Source organism: Callorhinchus milii, unplaced genomic scaffold (genome assembly GCF_018977255.1).
Source record: "Callorhinchus milii isolate IMCB2004 unplaced genomic scaffold, IMCB_Cmil_1.0 Scaffold23, whole genome shotgun sequence".
In the NCBI taxonomy this organism is placed as follows: Eukaryota; Metazoa; Chordata; class Chondrichthyes; order Chimaeriformes; family Callorhinchidae; genus Callorhinchus; species Callorhinchus milii.
Window position 1 is genome coordinate 9117344 of NW_024704764.1, and position 19535 is coordinate 9136878.

General features: G+C 48.7%; 2 protein-coding genes across 3 annotated transcripts; both read left to right on the forward strand.

Moving 5' to 3' along the window:
- The first annotated feature begins 6388 nt into the window (after positions 1–6388).
- Positions 6389–10223, forward strand: rpl27 (ribosomal protein L27). The gene is given in 5 exon segments (NM_001292847.1): positions 6389–6430; positions 8324–8407; positions 8753–8922; positions 9440–9550; positions 10143–10223. Coding segments are annotated over 4 exon segments (411 nt in total). The 5' UTR covers positions 6389–6430; positions 8324–8326; the 3' UTR covers positions 10192–10223.
- Positions 10224–12092: 1869 nt separating this feature from the next.
- ifi35 (interferon-induced protein 35) lies at positions 12093–19315 on the forward strand. 2 transcript variants are annotated; one of them, XM_042343377.1, is made up of 10 exons: positions 12093–12215; positions 12812–12860; positions 13810–13860; positions 14497–14655; positions 15008–15124; positions 16151–16298; positions 16541–16647; positions 17225–17411; positions 17966–18093; positions 18384–19315. In XM_042343377.1, the coding sequence occupies exons 2-10, from the start codon at positions 12852–12854 to the stop codon at positions 18630–18632; spliced, it is 1155 nt and encodes a 384-aa protein (XP_042199311.1). In that variant the 5' UTR covers positions 12093–12215; positions 12812–12851; the 3' UTR covers positions 18633–19315. The 2 variants fall into 2 exon arrangements, with proteins under 2 accessions (XP_042199311.1, XP_042199310.1); XM_042343376.1 differs by lacking the exon at positions 12093–12215 and adding an exon at positions 12344–12433 and having other exon boundaries at positions 12814–12860.
- The last annotated feature ends 220 nt before the right edge of the window (positions 19316–19535 follow it).

A 19535-nucleotide genomic window follows, 5' to 3' on the forward strand; every position in this document is an offset into this window, starting at 1 on the left:
CCTCCAGAAGGGGCAACTTGGCTTTGAGTCACGCCAAAGTTACCGTTGACAAAATAAACTGGCCCAGAGCCCCACTGGGTTGCCATCGGGCATCGGAACATCCACCGTCGCAACTCGGGGCTTAATGTGGGAGATCCAGATATGGATTTTCAACAAGATCAAACACACAGCTTTCGAGTACTCTTCCCCGCACACGCCTCAGGCTGCCTGTTGCACTCAGTTGTGGTTTGCCGACTGCAGCCCCGCCAGGTTCTGGCACAAGCCGGGTAGTCCAGATTTTTGTTGGTTGTTTTTAAAAACTTGTACGGATTTGGAGGATCGGATCCCAGTAGCTTCAGTGAATCTAAATCTCTTGCTTCCCGGGCACGTTTCCCGCTCAAGATGGTGTTGCGCTAACCTGAGCCAAATGGATTTTGCACTTTGGGGGTACCGCATAGCTTAAGAGGTCACTGGTTCAGGAAATCTAAGCGCACTGTTGTAATCTGCAATCAAGCGACGGAAAGACGCAGATGTCATGTCGTTCAGTGGGTGGGTTTTGTTCTTTTAGTGTCTGGACTGGATCTCTCAAATCTTAGCCGTCAGGGCCTGCTGTCAACTATAATCACTACATACACAGCTGTTGTCAGGGACTTCAGCCGTGGTTAGAAATATTGTGTATAATGTCACATTTATTTAAAATTATATATATATATATAGGTCTTAATATATACGGTGTTTAGGTGTAAAGAATAGTGTTGCAGGAATTTTTTTTAAGAAGAAAATCAGTAATTCGATATTCCGCTGTGGTCGTCTCATCTTTCCTGGCCCTCTCTGAAGTCTATGGAATAAGTGTGTTGTACGGTAAGAAAAAAATAATAAAAATTTGAACACTCAATCCACCCCTGTTTGTGGGGACGCTGCTGTGCGCAGTTGGCTGCCACATTTTGCCCACAAAAAACACAGTCAATTCGCTTTACGGTGTATCCCGTGAAGCGCTTTGAGACGTCTCGAAGACGTGATAAGGCGCTGTATCAAATGCGAGGATTATTATTATTAATACCTGATCATTGTTGGTCTCTGTGATCTGTAGTATTAAGACGTCCATCCCAAGTTATAAATAGCACAGATGTATTTTGATATCCAAACCACTTTCATTTATATTTCCTGCCCTTCCCAAAATGGAGTTGTCTTAGGACTTCCTACCAACGTGAAAGACGCTACACAAATGTAATTTGCTGTCGTTCTATAATTCCCATATTTGCACTATAAACACATTAATATGCACACCATATGTGTCTTAATCGCTGTTTAAGTGCATAACTAATCATTGATCATTAGTTCCATCTCCTGTGCGTGCTACATATAGTCTGAATAAGTTCAGGCACTATCCAACCAACAGAGCGACAAGATTTCAAAACTCTGGAGTTAACGCCCGACTTTTTCTGAATGACACACAGAAAGTGGGTAGAATCCTGCGTTAGATTTTGTACGTCGCGCTTCAGATTTGCGGCGGCGGCGGCGTTTAATGGGGTTGCGGCTTCAGCGAGTAAAACTCTGTGATCCGTTCCAAAGGTAAAGCTGACTGAATCAGAATGTATATATAGTTCAACAAATCTATCGTCGCTGAGGGCTTGCCCGCCTTTGTCTATGTTATTAAATTTATTTATAGAAGTTGCTGCTTGTTTTTATGTTTAAAATCTTGAAATGCAGATTGGGTGTTTTTAGTGACTCGCTGGAGACTGACTGGATTCAGTCCCGGGGCTATAGGTTTTTTTTCCATAGATTCATAGAATGTTACGGCACAGAAGGAGGCCATTCGGCCCATCGAGTCTGCGCCGGCTCTTTGACAGAGCAATGTTAAGTGCTGCAGTTTCACCAGAGGAACCCAGCATTGAGTCAATCGAAAGAAGCTGTTCTCTCTGGGGGTCGAAGTTCTTTTGAATGGTTCCCGTTAATAAATGCACACCTTTTTATGAAGTAATTCATCATTTCGTCTTGGGAAATCCACGGTTGCGTTCAGTAAGTCTGTTACAAAAATGAAATGGGAGTGTGCGCCGTGATCCTCGGCATTCATTCGCGTCTTCTCAGTTAAACCATCCGTGTTCAACAACCATTTCGCTCACAAAAATATACAGTCGGTTTACAGTATGTTCTGTGAAGCGCTTTGAGACGTCTGGAAGACGAGACGCTGTAACAAATGCGAGGATTATTGTTATTAACCGTCATTTGCTTTTGTCTTAAAAATAAATATTGTAGAGCGATATTTACCAGAAAACAGAATTCTTTTACCTTCCTCTCTCTTTCCAGCCCCAGGCGATGAGAATATTCTGTACAGACATTAATATATACGTTTTCTTCTACCTATGTCCATGGATACTTAATACTGTCTTCTTTGCCTTGTGTTTTAAGACCATATAGATTGTGCCAATTTTGGGGGTAGTTTTAAAGTCTGTTTACTTGGGAGTGAGGTCTGTGTATACAAATGTATATTTTGGATTTATCGTCGTGTGATCATGCATTCATATGGAGTGGATCTTACTGTATTTGAAACTTAATGAAGTACCGGGAAGTGTGTGTCTAGCACTAATAAAATCTAGGCAACGATCTTAAAACAGTGTGTGTAACCTATTCAATGCGCAGTCAGTCCCCTTTGCGGTGTATTCTGCGAAACCCTTCGAGGCGTCTTCACGGCGTGACTTGAGGGTGCGGGAGGAGAGGAGAGGGAGAGTGCTCCGGGGTTTCGGGGCACGGTGGCCGGGAAGACCTCTTGCTTCTCGGCAGAGTTGAAAATGTTTATGGCGTCGTCCCCTGTCCCCTGATGTGAGTCCAACTGTATCACAGCCCATTGTGGCGTCTGGGCCTCCTGCCCACGCGGCCCGTGTCCTTATCGGGATAAAAGTGTCACCGGGAGCCCATGTGGAGTTGAGCACAGCGTTCGAAGGCCCGGCATCTCTCTTGCGCCCGCACTGGTCTTTCTTTCTTCGGCGCAATGACAATGGACGCACTTCGACACGTTATTAATCCGGCTGTCGATTATCCGCCCCAGCCCGCGCGAGCTCTCCCAGCCGACACTCGATATCAGCCATGTCGAGGACTGCAAAGACTTCCTCGACCTGCCAGTTCTTTTCAGCTGCCAAGCAGCTTGCTCGGATGCCAGAGCTGGTGAGTGCAATGTTTATCGAGCCGGTGGCAGTGCTGCTTTACAGTTCAGCGTCGGGATAAATACTCCTGTGCTCCCAACAAAGTCCCTCTAATCCAGTCTCATTACACCAATCACTGCTCCCGTCTGCACTTCTTTAACCTTCCTCTTTAATTGTACCTTCGGTCATCTCTCCCCTCCCTCCCTTATTTGCGACTTCTTTGTGATACACCGTACAGAATTCATCAAGGCCCGTATTCCACCGCGGTATTTTCTTCTATTAAATGCTCGTTTTATTGGTGCTCTTGAGGCGCTATCTGCGTGAACTGTACATAAATGTAAGTTGTTTGTGCTTTCCACTGTTGCTGCTTGAGCGTTGCCATCGCATGTTCGGCTCTCTCCCACGTTTGCGACTAAGTCCATTCAGCAGGTTTCACTGGACTGACCGGGGTCACCATCACCTGCTCTGCTAATCCTCTCGCGACAGCCTCTATAGAGAAGGTACGTGAGGATGGAGTGCTCACTGGAAAGTCTGATGTGCGACACACACTGAATCCCCTGAGAGCGTTGGAGGTATGAGTCAGTTCAGTTGGCTGAGTTCCAAGGACATTACTTTCCATGGTGTTCTCTGTTTACCTTGTGCAACCGTGTTAAATAAAATATATTTTAAGGCGCTTTTTCCATCTGTTTTTCTCCGCATTCTCTCCTGAAGATACTGGTTCCTTTATTTTTCTTCCACAGGCAGAGGTATCCCTGTGGAAGAAAAATAACCCAACACCACTGATAGAGCGATTGAATATTTATACTTCTCGGCTTGCAGTTCAAGGTTAGTATTGAGTTTCCACCACCTCCGCCACCACCTCCAGAGGGAATGAATGAATGAATATAATAATGAGTGAGAGAGAGAGAGAGAGAGAGAGAGCCCAACAGAAAGAGTGTAATCTACTTTGCAAAGGGGAATGGACTGATAGGAAGTGAATAAATAATACAACACAGAGCTTTTAAACATCAAGGTGTCTCTGAGTGCTTCGTGGGTAGCGGGTTTCAAGTGTAGTGACTGTTGATTCGTCGGTGAATTATTTGCAACTGAGATAATTGCCATGACAGGTGGACGAAACGCCTTAAGAAAAGAGGGCGTTTCGTTTGGGAAACGAGTTTGGGATATCCTCCCGATTTGAAAGGCATCGCATAAATAATTTGTTGTTGATACTGCAAAGGGGAGTGCAGACTGGAGTGTGTTGGGGTCTGGGGGGGGGGGGTGTGGGGGAGGCCGCATTTTTAAGCAGAGAGACGACGAGTAGTCCTGAACTGTAAGCCAAGAAGTTTAAATATTCATCAGACTCGGGCGGTGTTGATTTTGTTGTGCGGTTGGTTACGCGGCCGCTATTGTCTGAAAACGAGTGCCGATCGTATCATTGGAAATAACATTCGAGACCACTTATCGCTGCGCCAATTCAATCGCCATCGGCAGGTAACGGAAGAGCGCTCAATACGTGAGAGGGATTGGACTCCAAGCGAACGCGGTTTCACCAAAATCTCCCCAAATCCGTTGACTCGGGAACATTTTTAGTTGCGCTTTTTGGTTCCGGGGGTTCCAGTGAATGGGCTACGATGGTCATCTCTCTGGTGTCTGTCATGTTCGTGGATCATCTCTTGTGTGGGGGGGGGGGGGGGGGTGGGGGTGAATCGGCTGTAAATAAATAAAGTCGGGATCAATTTTCCTGAACCACGTGAGGCTCTGGGAGGTGCTGGATGAGACGTAAGCCTCAACAGGTCGGAGGAACGAGGCGATCTGTTTACGAAACCAGACTCCCGGACACACTGGAAAACACGTCCGCTTCCTAAGACGACAACACGACAACACGACGACAAGTACTTGCGTTTGTGTAGTGCCCTTCACGCGGAAAATAAAAAAATTGTATTTCCGTGTAAATTTATCAGGGTTAGGACCCGCCCCGGGACAGGCGGCTTTCGGAGAAGGGGGGCATTCGGAAAAGTAAAAGGGGTCTGGGGCGGTGGGGAGGGGATTGGGGAGGGGGGGGTGGGGGGGGGGAAGGCGAAGGGAGTACGATATTGGGAGAGGCAATGGGTCGGGAACGGCACCGAAATTTATACGGTCCTGTTAAGCTGCACTGCCGCCCCGCGCGCTCTCTCTCTCTCGCGCTCTCTCTCGCGCTCTCTCTCTCTCGCTCTCTCGCTGGCGGCTCCGGGCGGTCGACGCAGCTCATCGACGCCACTGAGTGGTTGGAGACGACTACTTCTACGTCCGCATCAACAGAGGATCATTAGGAGGATTGCACAGCGCAGAAGGAGGCCATTCGGCCCATCGGGTCCGTCCTCTCCCCCCCCCCCCCCCGCGCTCTCCCCCCTCCCAATAGCCCCGATCAACCCCACTCCCCCCCCCCCCCCCCGCGCTCTCCGCAATAGCCCGGATCAACCCCTATTAATCATGACTGTCCTGACACTATTGATCACTATTGGGTTGACACTTTCTTTATATGCTGACACTATTGATCACTATTGGGATGACATTATTGATGACGCTATTGATCACTCTCGGGCTGACATTATTGATCACTATTGGGATGACATTATTGATGACGCTATTGATCACTATTGAGTTGACACTATTGATCACTCTCGTGCTGACGCTATTGATCACTATTGAGTTGACACTATTAATCACTGTCGGACTGACACTATTGATCACTGTCGGGCTGGCACTATTGATCACTATTGGGATGACGCTATTGATCACTATCGGGATGACATTATTGATCACCATTGGGATGACATCATTGATGACGCTATTGATCACTATCGGGATGACATTATTGATCACCATTGGGATGACATTATTGATGACGCTATTGATCACTATTGGGATGACATTATTGATCACTATCGGGATGACATTATTGATGACGCTATTGATCACTATCGGGATGACATTATTGATCACCATTGGGATGACATCATTGATGACTCTATTGATCACTATCGGGATGACATTATTGATCACTATGGGGATGACACTGTTGATGACTATTGGGCTGACATTATTGATCGCCGACGAGATGACATTACCGGTCACCACTGAGCGGACACCGTGGATTCCCCGCGGCGCTGTCGCCACCGATCAGCTTCGGGCAGACAGTGGGGTTCGGGAGGGCTGCGAGTCACGTGCCCGAGGGGGGGGGCGGGGCGAGAGGACCGGATGTGACGCGACCGCCGCTGACGTCAAGCGCGGGAGAGCCGGAGCCGCACTTCCTTTACCCCGAGCGGCGGCCATCAGAGCAGCAGCAGCAGCCGGTAACCCGCCGCCATCCCCGGCCATCCGCCCCCGGGGGGGCCCGAGCCGCGCCGCCGCGCCCCGGGAGGGGGGGCCCGGCTTCCGGTCTCGGGGCCCCGGGGGTTATTTCGCGGCGGGAGGGCGGGATCGGGCCCCCGGGGGTGGGGGGGAGGAGGGGGGGCGTATGAAGCCTGACTCAAGGCCTCGGTCAGGCCCACACAGCGCTTCCGCCGGTCCCGTCGGTCCAGGTTCCCGGTCCCGGGGAGGGGGGGGAGGGGTGGGGGGGTCTGTGTGGGGGGGGAGGGGTGGGGGGTCTGTGTGGGGGGGGAGGGGTGGGGGGTCTGTGTGTGGGGGGAGGGGAGAGGGGGTCTGTGTGGGGGAGGGGTTTAATCACTGTTTGCACTTAACATGACTCGCGGCTCCACGCGCTCTGCTCTGTCTGTGCCGATTAATGGGCGCTGGTTTATCAACCTGTGGTGGGGGGTTATATGTGTCTGTGTGTGTGTTATAACTGTGTGTACATGTGTGTGTGTTATAACTGTGTGTACATGTGTGTGTTATGACTGTACATGTGTGTGTGTTATAACTGTGTGTACATGTGTGTGTGTTATAACTGTACATGTGTGTGTTATGACTGTGTACATGTGTGTGTGTTATAACTGTGTGTACATGTGTGTGTGTGTGCTGTAACTGTGTACATGTGTGTGTGTTATATCTGTATATTGTGTGTGATATCTATGTTGTCTATGCTGTGTGTGTATGTCATACAGGTCATACAGGTGTATATCGTGTGTGTGTTACATCTGTGTGTGTGTATACACCTATGTGTGTGTGTGTGTATACATAAATGAAATATACCGGAATAAAACCACACACACGGTATAAAATCACACATGCCACATGTATGAATCGTGCCGGTGTAAAATCGTACATAAAAAATGTGTGTGTGTATATATATGTGCGTGTGTGTGTGTGTATGTACACATATATGTATATATGTGTGTGTATATGTTTGCGTGTGGGTATACTTTATATCTGTGGAGACCTGTAGCTCAGGGGTTAGAGTACTCATCTCACAGCCTTGGCCGGTCAGGGCGAACCAACCTCGGGCAAGTTTCCTTACTCCGTGCACACGCCTCAAGGAAAAAATCATAATAATAATAATAATAATTCGGTCACTTCGATCCACAACTGTCTGTGAGGACACTGCCGTGCACAATTAACACCGACAAAAATATACAGTCACTCCACTTCACAGTGTATTCTGTGAAGCGCTTTAAGACGTCTCGGAGACGTAAAAAGCGCTATGTGAAATGCGAGGATTGTATTATGTCGCGGTATATTATGTGTGTGTGTGTCCGGGTAAATATAATAATAAATAAATAATCCTTGCGTTTAATATAGCGCCTCATCACGTCTTCCAGGCATCTCAAAGCGCTTCACGGGGTATACAGCAAAGTGAACTGACTGTATATTTGTGGGCAAAATATACGGGTGTGGTGTATAATCTGCATCTCATTTTCAAAAATATATTTTTCATGTGCGATTTTACACCGGCACGATTCATACACGTGACGTGTGCGATTTTATACCGTGTGTGGGGTTTTATTCCGGTATATTTCATTTGTGTGTAAAAATGCCACAGGTTGCAATCACTTGCTTTTGAGCCCCATTCGGAGATTTGTTTTGAAAGTGCATTGCCTATTTTACATATACTGTGTGTTTCCTGTATACACTGCATATAAAATATATATACAATACACATTCAAATGTTATATGTCGGTGTGCAAACAGACCTGCGCCGTGGCATTGCATGTTTGGAAAGGAAGATTGCTCACAAATCTGTTCCGTCTCTCTCTCTCTTTAGTGACAGTCTGTGCATTATGTGTGTATTTTCCTTCCATCTGTTACAGAAAATGGGTAAATTTATGAAACCCGGGAAAGTTGTTCTGGTGCTTGCCGGCCGTTACGCTGGGCGCAAAGGGGTCATCGTCAAGGTGAGTCACTGAGCGAGCGGGCGGGTGGGGTGGGTGGGTGAGTGTGAGTGTGGCCTTTGTTAAAGAGTTGGGGAAGTTCTTGATGATCACTCCTCACCCTCCGCGACTCCCAATCAGTCCTTCTCTGCCACCTCCCTCCTCGCTCTCCTGGACACCATCACTGCCTCCCTCTGCTCCAGCCTGGGCAACCTCCGCCAGGACTCTCGGCGATGGTCGTCCCAAAACAGCCGCCCCAACTGCCCCATCGCCGTTAAGCGCTCTGGGACACTCCCCTGCGTGAGGGGCGCTGTATACAACTGCAAGTTGTTGTTGTTGTAAGTCAAATCTCGCCCGTTTGTATTTCAGAACATCGATGATGGGACGTCTGACAGGCCTTACAGCCACGCCCTGGTTGCTGGTATCGACAGGTACCCACGCAAGGTCACAGCCAGGATGGGCAAGAAGAAGGTGGCCAAGAGGTCCAAGATCAAGTCCTTTGTGAAAGTGTATAACTACAATCACCTGATGCCAACCAGGTAACTTAGCGCTCAGTGTTCGAGCTCACAGCCATTAGTTGTCATTACTGAGCCACGAAGGCCTGGAGAGTCCCAGCTTCGCTCACTGGTCAACTTTGAGCCATAGGATGATTTGGAGCATTGCCTCGGTGTTCTTGGGCTAGGGATTCTTTTATTAGGACAACCAGGTGGACCGTAATAGGATTAGGGAGGGAGAGAGAGAGAGAGATGGCCTAGATATTAAACTGCAGGGAGTTTAAACTAGATTTGAAACCATCAGCTGGCAGGGTGGATGCATCTCTGGACAGCACTGTCACTCAAACCGACTGATCTCTCACCAACAACCAAGAGCGTTAAACGGCTTAATATCCCTTCGCATCTGCAGAAATACGACGACAATGAAATTATCCCAGGCCGAGGGGATAAACAGACCGGCCACACAAAGTGCCTTTTGGTGTATCTGTTCTATTGCTGGCAGAAAACTGGCTTTGTGGGTGATGCTTGTGATGCTGATCGAGTTCTATGTTTCTCTCCTCAGATACTCTGTCGATATTCCTCTGGACAAGACCGTTGTAAACAAGGATGTCTTTAGGGATCCTGCTCTGAAACGCAAAGCCAGACGGGAAGCCAAGGTTAAGTTTGAGGAGAGGTAAGTCCCGCAGTCACTATAGTCCCGTGAATGGAGCGATGGCTGGGGTGTAAACCGTCGGCTGGTAAAGAAAGACCCCACAGCTCGGGGACGTGTGGGAGGGTTTAATTTTAAGTCTGTTCTGATCAGCTTTCAGGTGTTTCCGTCTTTTTAAAATAAAAAAAAATCCTAAATAACTAATTCGGTCACTCAATCCACGCCTGTTTGTGGGACCTCGCTGGGAACAAATGACGGCCGCGTTTCGCCCACAAAATATACAGTCAAACCCACTTTACAGAATGTCCTGTGAAGCGCTTAGAGATGTCTCAAAAGACATGATAAGGCACTGTGTCAAATGCAAGGATTATTATCACTACGTGGGAGGATTGCTGTCCACGATAGTTCTATCGCTGTGTAATGGAACTATTACTGTGTGTACTGGAGTGTCCACACTGTATACTGGTACTCTTGCTCTGTCCCCCGCAGCGTGAGTACTCGCTGCGGGTGAAGTGTTAGCTCGAGTGGCCGGTTGTGGGAGCGATTGTCCACAGGCTGATCGCGGTTTAAAATATTTTAATTTTACTTTTTTTTTCCCCCCCCTTTTGACTTACAGGTACAAGACGGGAAAGAACAAATGGTTTTTCCAGAAACTCCGATTCTAATCTGTAATGTTCTGCCAATAAATATTCCTTTCAAAGACGCCTTGTGCGTTCGATTTGTTCACTGTGTCTGTGTGTCTGTGTGTGTGTGTGTGCGGTGGCTGCACTTCTTACTGCCGGGAACTTTCTTCACCGGTGTACGCGAGAGAGAAACATTAGTGTGATTCCTAGTGTGTTTCACGCAAGGACCCATAAACAGCCGTGCGGGTTAATGAACCGTTACTTCAAAGATGCTTGGAGTGAGGGTGCCGGGGGAAGCTCCCGTCTCTATTTCAAATTGTTTTGTGGGGTATTTAAGAGGCTTTCTGGAGATGGAAAGGCCGCTGTCGACACAGTGCTGGCACAGGGCGGGGGCGCCCACAACATTCTGCCCCAGAGTGGAGAGTGCAGTCAGCGCCTTCAGGTTTATCATTGAGCACCGCTCGCTGGTCAGCAATGACACCGGACAGGTTTTGCCTACAAACAGTCACTGCACTTTGCAGAAAATGCTGCGAAGTACGTTCAGATGTTTCAACAACAACATTACCCCAACAACAGCATCGGGTAATCCTCGATGACCCCAGTCCTTGCCAGACTGCACTGGCTGCCCATTCAGGGCCTCGCTCCCTCCTACCTCTCCGACCTGCTATCATACCCCTACCTACCTGCCCGTACCCTCCGTTCCTCTGGCTCCGGTCTGCTCCACATCCCCCGCCCCAACCGTCCTACCATCGGTGGCCTTGAGCCTCTCAGCCCCGAGGCTCTGGAACTCCATCCCCCAATGCCTTTGCCGCTTCCTCCCTTTCCTCCTTCAAGGCCGGTCTCAAGACCTTTCTCTTCGACCGTACCTTCAGCTCCTCTCGACTCTCTACCCCCTCCTCGCTCCCTCCCTTCACCCTGACCATTCCCCCCCCCCGCTTGGGTCCCGACCCAACTGTCCAGCACCTTGGGACATCCTCCCGACGTGAAAGGCGCTCTATAAATGAAATCTTGTTGTCCCATGAGAGGATCAACTTTAAGATCCTCACTCTTGTCTTCAAATCTCTGCACTCCCCGACCTCTCTGACCCCCTCTTCTCACAGCAGTGCCTGTTGCCTTCACTCCACCGGGTCTGGCCTCCTTGTTCCCCCGAATCCTCCGCTCCACCCTCGGCGGCCGTGTCTTCAGCCACTACGCCCCGAGGCTCTGGAACTCCCTCACTCCCTTCGCCTCGCCCCCTCTCTTCCTATTTTCAGGTCTCGCCTGAAGACCTTTCTTTTCGACCGCGCCTTTGGTCACCCCTCCCCCTCCCCCCTGCTCGACCCCGGGATCCGTTACCGCGAAGCGCTCTTGAGGCGCCGTCCGGCGTGGAGGGGCGCCGTATAAACCCAAGTTCTCGCCGTTCTATCCTGCGAAGCGCTTTGAGACGTCCCAACGGCGTGAGAAGGCGCCGCATCAAACCCAAGGATGATTATTATTATTTCACTGAGAGGGAAAGGTGAGGGTTGGAGTTTGTGGAGTCCTGTAGCTCAGTGGTTAGAGCACTCGCTTTGCGAGCGAGAGACCCGAGTTCAATCCCCGGGGGGGGGGGGGGTCAGTCAGGGCCAAACCTCGGGCCAGTTTCCTTACTCCACACGGAGCCCCTAATAATAACCCCTCCAAAAAAAAAACCCAAAACAATAATAAATCGGCCATCTTCAATCCGCGACTGTTCGTGGGGGGGGACAGTGCTGTGCGCCGTCGGCCGCCGCGTTCGCCCACCGGTGTACGGTGTGTCCTGCGAAAGGCGCTTCGGGGCGTCTCGGAGACGTGAGCGGCGCTGTATGGAACGCGAGGATCCATTCTTACCACTGTTGTCATTAGTACTGAGGCCACTTTGGCCCCGAGTGAGGGCTGTGTGGGTGGTGTTCCCTTCAGGAGATGCGCGTCCCTCCAACTTCCTGAAGAAGAAGCCACAAAGTGCGAAGAGTGGCACCGAATTGCGTGGAGCGCGTAACCCGCAAATGGGGACACCATTGCGTTGATTCGAACCGTTTGGCACTGCGCTGCGGGTGGAGATCGCGCACTCAGGTGGGACTTCAGAAACCCTCTGCACTGTGTGCATTTCGAGAAAAAAAAAGGGATTCTTTTTCTTTTCGGATCGTTTTGCGCCGTTGAACGAATGTGAATGCGAAACCATCGCCAACGAATCGAAAGCGAAAGCTTCGCAAAAAGGACTCCGCAGTACCAGAGGTTATCTCTGTCTGTTTCCACTTCCTCTGGATTTTGCTTCTATCTTCTTTATAAAGTGAGGGTATTTATTTATTTTCCTTCCCCCCCCACACCCCACACCCCCCCCCACCACCCCCACACCCCCCCCCCTCCCCCCCACCCCCCCACCTGCTTTTTTCCCCCCGAGAATCCGGGTGGATAGGGTTTTTTTTTCACATTAAAGAGAGGTAAAGTGATGTGACAAACTCAAGCTTTAAAATCGTAGCAAATGTCCTACTTAATGTTTAAATAACTTATATGTCTTCGTTATGTCACTCTATACCCTCCTCCACATAATGGGAAATGCTGTGTTACACCCCCAGGTCTCACTGGTTAAATAACACAGCGGTTTAAATGTCCCCCCAGTCAACTTAATCCACATTTTTCTTAAGATACATATGTCTGATTCTGTGACAGGGCCTAACAGAGGGGCAGCGAAGAAGACATCTCCAGTCATGGAAGAGGTGAGACATTCATCTTTATTTTTGGATTGAAAAGTCTTTGCTCTATAATAATAATAATAATAATAATAATCCTCGCATTTCATAGAGCGCTTTTCACGTCGGGAGGACGTCCCGAAGCGCTTCACAGAACACACTGTAAAGTGAATTGACTGTATATTTGTGGGCGAACGCGGCGGCCGATTGCGCACAGCAATGTCCCACAAAGTGTCGTAGATTGAAAATGACCCATTTATTATTGTTTTGGGTTTTGGAGGATTATTATTAGGCTCTGTGTGGAGTAAGGAAACTTGCCCAAGGTTTCGCCCTCTGCCTGGAATTGAACTCAGGTCTCTCGCTTGCAAAGCGAGTGCTCTAACCACTGAGCTACAGGACTCCACTGCTCTGTACGGAATGGAGTCCCGCGGCTCTAATGGTTGGCGCCCACTCCTCGTCGAGCGAGAGGACCTGGGTTCGACTCCCTGCCCGGGAGAAACCTGAGGCAAGTCTCCTTGCTCTGCGTCTGTTTACCAGCGCTAAGTAAAAACCCGCTTGTTGGTCGATCAGCGGATTGCTTTCCGGGGGTAAATAATCCGTTTGATAAAAACGTGGGCAATTGGCCGACGGTTTCGCCCACAAAATAGAGTCAATTCACTTTACAGTATATTCTGTGAAACGCTTTGAGACGTCGCGAAGACGTGATGTGGCGCTATACCAAATGCGAGGTTTATTATTATTATTATTATATTATTATTATTATTATTATTATCCTGTGAAGCACTTTGGATGTCTTTCCAGTATAACACGTGCTGTAACCGGATTAAGTACAAGGATTATTCTTATTAATTAAAGGGGCAAGAAAAAAACATATTTATTATTGCAGTGAAGCCAGAAGAGCCAAGAGACGGGCATCCTCTTTGACAGCGTCTAGAGTCACAGTGTGTGTTTTGTGTTTCTTTTTACAAATATCCAGTCTCTCGAACAGCAGCTGTCGACAGTCAGGCAAGAAATCCAACAGAATAAGGTAGGAATAAATCACCTGCTGTGTTTGCCCACAACTAGACAGTCACTACACTTGACAGAATTCACTGTGAAGCGCTTGCTGAGATGTTACAGGCGCTGTATCATAATCAAAACCGACTGTGATTACAATTAATAATAATCTTATGAAGGGTTAGGATCTTGTTGTCAGGCGTGGCTCAGTGGTGGTGCTCTCGCCTGAGTCAGAAAGTTGGGGGTTCAAGCCCCACATCAGGACTTGGAATCACATAGTCTAAGCTGACGCTCCAACGCAGCGCTGGGGGGGGGCGGGTGTTGCATTGTCGGAAGTGCCGTCCTTCAGATGAGGCGTTAAACTGAGGTCCCATCTGCCTGTCCAGATGGATGCGGCACTATTCAAGAAGAGAAGGGAATTTCTCTCTCTTCCCCCAGTGTCCTGGCCAACAATCCCCTAAATAAAATCAGTCACTCACTCCACGGATGTTTGTGGGAATTTATGTGCACAACTGGGTGTCGTGTTTTGCCCGAAATATGCACACTACACTGCAGTGTATCCTATGAAGCGCTTTGAGATGTCTCGACGATGATTTGATAAGGTGCTATATCAAATGCAAGGATTATTATTATATTATTACAATGGGTGATGTATACTCCACATCAGGCCCACTACCAGGATGTTTCAAAGGACAAAATAGATTTAGAGGAACTGAAATTCGAACTGGAAAAGAAGACCCAGGAATACACGGATCGAATTCAACGACTTCAGAAAATAATAGACACCGACCAATTGGAAAAAGACAACCAGGGCGCAGTGTTTCAGGTGAGGACATCTCTGCTTTGTATTCATTCTTCTGCTCTTGTTGTTGGAATATTCCCTTTCGACGTGGACATTCCGACGTTGGGAATTCTGAACTTTTGCCTTCCTTCCAGTTACTAACAGGGTCTCTGGCCCTGTCTCCGGTCTCAAGACCTTCATCTTTGACCGCGCATTCAGCCACACTCCCAATTCCATCCCTTCCCCCACCCCCACCCTCCAAACCTCTTGATTCCAACGTCCAGCTTGGGTGCAAGTCCTTAACCGTCCAGCACCTTGGGACGTCCTCCCGATGTGAAAGGCGCCATATAATGCAATTCGATGTTGTCATCGTGGTTATACCTCTTATCATCCACAGAAGCAACTTGATAAGGTTGAGCTGGAGAACACCCAGCTGGCGGAGAAGCAACAAGCGCTGAGGGACAAGTTACGGAAACTTGAGGAGGAGAGATTGGGCCTAGAGCAACAGAGCAAGGTAAGGTGGGGAGACACCGCTCAAAGGTTGACTACACAATATACGGTCTCCATTAGTTTATTAGGGAATCGGGTACCAGCCTGGCTCAGCTGGGAGCACTCTCACCTTTAGTCAGAATCCTCTTAGAGTATAAGAGTAGGGAAGTCTTGCTGCAACTGTATAGGGCCCTGGTGAGACCACACCTGGAATACTGTGTGCAGTTTTGGTCTCCTTATTTAAGGAAGGATGTACTTGGAGGGGGTGCAGCGTAGATTTTCTCGGTTAGTACCAGGGATGAAAGGGTTGAGTTACGAGGATAGGCTGACCAATTTGGGCCTATATTCTCTAGAATATAGAAGAATTAGAGGGGATCTTATAGAAGCCTATAAGATCATCAAAGGGTATGATACAGTAGATAGTAGGAGATGGTTTCCCCTGGTTGGAGAAGCTAAAACCAGGGGTCACAACCTTAAAATCAGAGGCAGCCCTTTCGCACTGAACTTCTTCACTCAAAGGGCGGTGAATGTATGGAACTCGCTACCCCAAAGGGCTGTTGACGTTCAGTCTTTGAACATATTCAAGACTGAGATAGATTTCTTATTGCAAAAGGGATTAAGGGATATGGGGATAAGGCAGGGTTAGATTATTAGCTGGAGTTAGATTAGAAGATCAGCCATGATTGAATGGCGGGGCAGAGGCTCGAAGGGCCGAATGGCCTCCTCCTGCTCCTACATGTTATGTAATGTAATGCACACTGGAAGAGGACTTACCTCGCAGAGGAAATTAAGGATTCATGTCCTGATCGTAATCTGGTATAAAACGCCTTGAAGCTTTTTTGAAAGGCGATATTTCTTTCATCATTTGATTTTATTTATTAAAAAAAAGTCCATTGAGACCAGGATAAATAATAATAATAATAATAATAATAATAATAAGGATCTCCTGATTCGCACCCAAACCCTTGACTGTCCAACACCTTGGGACATCCTCCGGATGTGAAAGGCGCTGTACGAACGTAATGTGTTGTTTGTTTGTTGTTGACTACAGGTTTCCTCCTCTATGCCCAAGAGACCCTTGGTGTTCAATGGAAAGACAAAGGAAGGTAAAACCTGCAACGTGGACTTCAATGTGAAGCCAAACATCCACTATCCAGTCCGCGGGGGGTGTGCGTTGGTTACCTTTGAGGACAAGGAAGGTAAAGAGCTCCGAAAGATCAGTGAGAAAATGGCAACGCTTTGGTGTCTCGCTGTTCGTGTCTCTGGGTCAGTGCCTTCGCCTTTTGACCGAGCCTTCACTCCCCTCTCATTTCTCCCCTGAGGACGTCCTCCTGACGTGAAAGGCGCTCTATAAATGGAATCTTGTTGTTGTTGTTGTTGGGTCAGTTGTTTTGCCATTTAATTATCTCCCCTCTCGTTTCCCTCCCTGAAAAAAACGCAGTTGCCAAAACCATTGTGGACAAGGGAGAGCACGTGGTTGAGATCGAGGACTGCCACGTTAAAATCAAGGCTCTTCCCATTGAACTGCCAATGCTTAAACAAATTGAGGTAAGTGTAGAGCTGAGTGACAACCGCCGTCAGAAGGAAGTACGTCAGTTATGAAGATGTGGTGGGGGTGGGGGTGGTTGGGGGGGGGGGGGGGGCGTTGTGTGTGATAATTCCAGGCTGGGCCACGAGGTGGTGGTATGGCATTCGCAGCTACCAATTGGAGCCTCGAAAATAACAATAATTTTTGCTTTTGACACAAACACGTCAAGGCGTTGCGCAGGGTTCAGTGCAAAGTGTAGTGACTGAATCTGTAGACAAACGCAGCAGCTAGCTCGCGCGCAGTAAAAGCTATGAAGTGACTGACTGACTGGTTTTATCTGCGGGGATTTTTGAAACTCCCTTCTCTCTTCAAACAGTGTCATGGGATCTTTATTGTCCACCTCAACGGCTACGGACGGGATCTGAGTTTAGTACCTTACCCGAAGATTGGCACCTCCAATACAGCGCTCCCCCACCCCCCACCCCCACCCCCAGCGCGGCCTAGACTGTGAGCTCAAAGTCCTGATGGAGTTTGTTGTAGTTGTTAAGAGTAATCCTGATTTTGTTCAGTGTAACAAAGGAGGGAATGTTCCCACAGATTCAGACCTGCGTGTGTAAGGAACGAATCCTCGTGTCCGAGATCCCCAAGCTTCTTGCTGATGACCAGCTGCTGGACAAGCTGGAGCTGCATTTCAGCCGCCCGAGGAATTCGGGAGGCGAGGTGAAGAGCATCGACCTTCTGGAAGATTCTGGCAATGTGGTGATCGCGTTTTGCGAAGATGGAAGTAAGATTGTTAGAAAGAAAGACCGACCCTTCTGCGGAATTTTATGCTTCGGGGACAGGTTGAATCATCCATCGCGCTTTCCCTCTGTAAAAGTTCGATCGGTCGTTCAAACGGTCTTCAAGTCCTCGTCACCTGCTGCCGTATGACTCACTTTCCCCCCCGAGGCTTGGTGGACCACAGACACTTTCCAATCCATCAGTCCCCCAGGAATTGACTGTATAGTTTGTGGGCAAAATGTGCAATTGGCTGCCGTGTTTCCAACAGCCGCAAAAAAAAATACAGTCAATTCACTTTACAGTATATTCTATGAAGTACTTTGAGACGTCTCAAAGACACGATAAAGCGCTCTATCAAATGCAAGGATCATTATTATGAATCGGACACCTCCCTCCGCCCAGCTTTGCGTCAGGCTCCGCCACTGTTAAGCACTCTGAGACTCTACCCCACATCAAGGGCGCTCTATAAATGCAAGTGGTTGTCCAATTCCTTTATTAAGCCTTTTTTCTCGTGGACGGGAGCGGGTCGCAAAGTCACCATTTCCAATTCCTTTTCAGTCGCTGAAAGATTGACCAAGAAAGAGTTTCACCAAGTGGAGTTCCGAGGGAACTCGAGAGACTCGAAGGATAAGAAAATGCGTCTGAGGGTGTCCCCCTTCATCAATGGTGAACTCGTTGATGTGAAGGTGACTTTCTTGTCTTCTCTGGGTGGGTTAGTCCCATCTGAATCCTTTACCCTTCCAAGGCTGGTGGTATGATTTTTCATATCTAACTACGGTCTATATTATCCTTCTGGGGCCGGGTGTGGGTGAGGGAGGGGATTGGTAGTACTCTCACCGCCGGAAGCAGAAGGTTGCGGGTTCAGGGATACTCACCTGGAGTGTTGTGTTGTGACTGACTGGATAACCTTTCCTTTGTGTGAGTGCGGTGGGCTTTTGCTCGTCGAAACTGAGTCACGTTTCCTCTGCCCCCTCAGCTCTCCAACGCTGTGTGTGAGAGAAGCGTCCTGCTCACGGAAATCCCGGACATCATGGATCCCGAGGAATTGCAGGATCTGCTGGAGATCCACTTCCAGAAGCCGAGCATGGACGGCGGAGAAGTGGACACCTTCATGTACTTGCCTCAGGGCCAGAGTGCGGTGGCCCGCTTCAATAAGGATGAAAGGCAAAAGGAATACAAACCCAATTTATTGATGGATTCATTGATTGGTGGGAATCAAATCTAGGCGAGCGGATAAACATCGGATGGACTGAACCTCTATCTCTGTTACCGTTGTAATCTTACACAGCTATTGTACTATAATAATAAGCTGTTGTGAATTATAAGGTTATTTTAGATATTCTTAGAAATCTTCATGAACGAAGAGCAAGGAATCGGGTTTTCCTCTCATAATTACTTCTGTGTTTGGCACGCACCGGGCTCCATGACCCTCTCACCCCCATCCTCGCCCGGCTCCGCTTGCTCCCCATCCCCCAGAGAATAGAGTTCAAAATCCTCGTCCGCGCTTTCAAAGCCCACCACGGCCTCACTCCTCCCTACGTCTGTGATCTGCTAACTCCGCAATGACCTGTTTAATGAGTCCCTCCGCTCAGCGGGCTCCATCGCCCCTGCCCAGCTCAGCCCAGCCCAGCCCACAATTGGTGGTCGGGCCTTCAGCCTCTCTGCCCCATTATACAAATGTAATTTGTTGTTGTTGTTAAAGCAGCCCCCGGGCTGTTCCTCTGTGTCTTTGAAAGTTTTGAGATGTTGTAGAATTGGGTGTCCTGTAGTTCAATGGTTAGAGCACTTGCCTCGCAAGCGGGAGACCTGGGTTCGCTTCCCGGCAGAGCGAGACCTTGGGCAAGTTTCCTTACCCCACACGCCTGGCAATAACCCCTCAAAAGAAAATTAATAAATTGGTCACTTCAATCCACGACTGTTTGTGTGGTGACGCTGCCGTGAGCAGTTGGCCGCCGCGTTTCGCCCACAAATATAGTCAATTCACCTTACAGTATATTCTGTGAAGCGCTTTGGGACCACGAGAAGACGGGAAAAGCGCTGTAATCGAAATGCCGGGATCATTGCGATAATTGTGGAAAGCTCTTTAACGGAGGCGCAGTTTGGAGTAATCGTACTCGTGGGATAATAA

What these genes read in the sequence shown, in the direction of transcription:
- ifi35 (XM_042343377.1), top strand. An exon ending in GCCTAGAGCAACAGAGCAAG is followed by an intron (nt 15,125 to 16,150) that starts GTAAGGTGGGGA and finishes TGTTGACTACAG; the next exon opens with GTTTCCTCCTCTATGCCCAA. An exon ending in CGCGTTTTGCGAAGATGGAA is followed by an intron (nt 17,412 to 17,965) that starts GTAAGATTGTTA and finishes ATTCCTTTTCAG; the next exon opens with TCGCTGAAAGATTGACCAAG.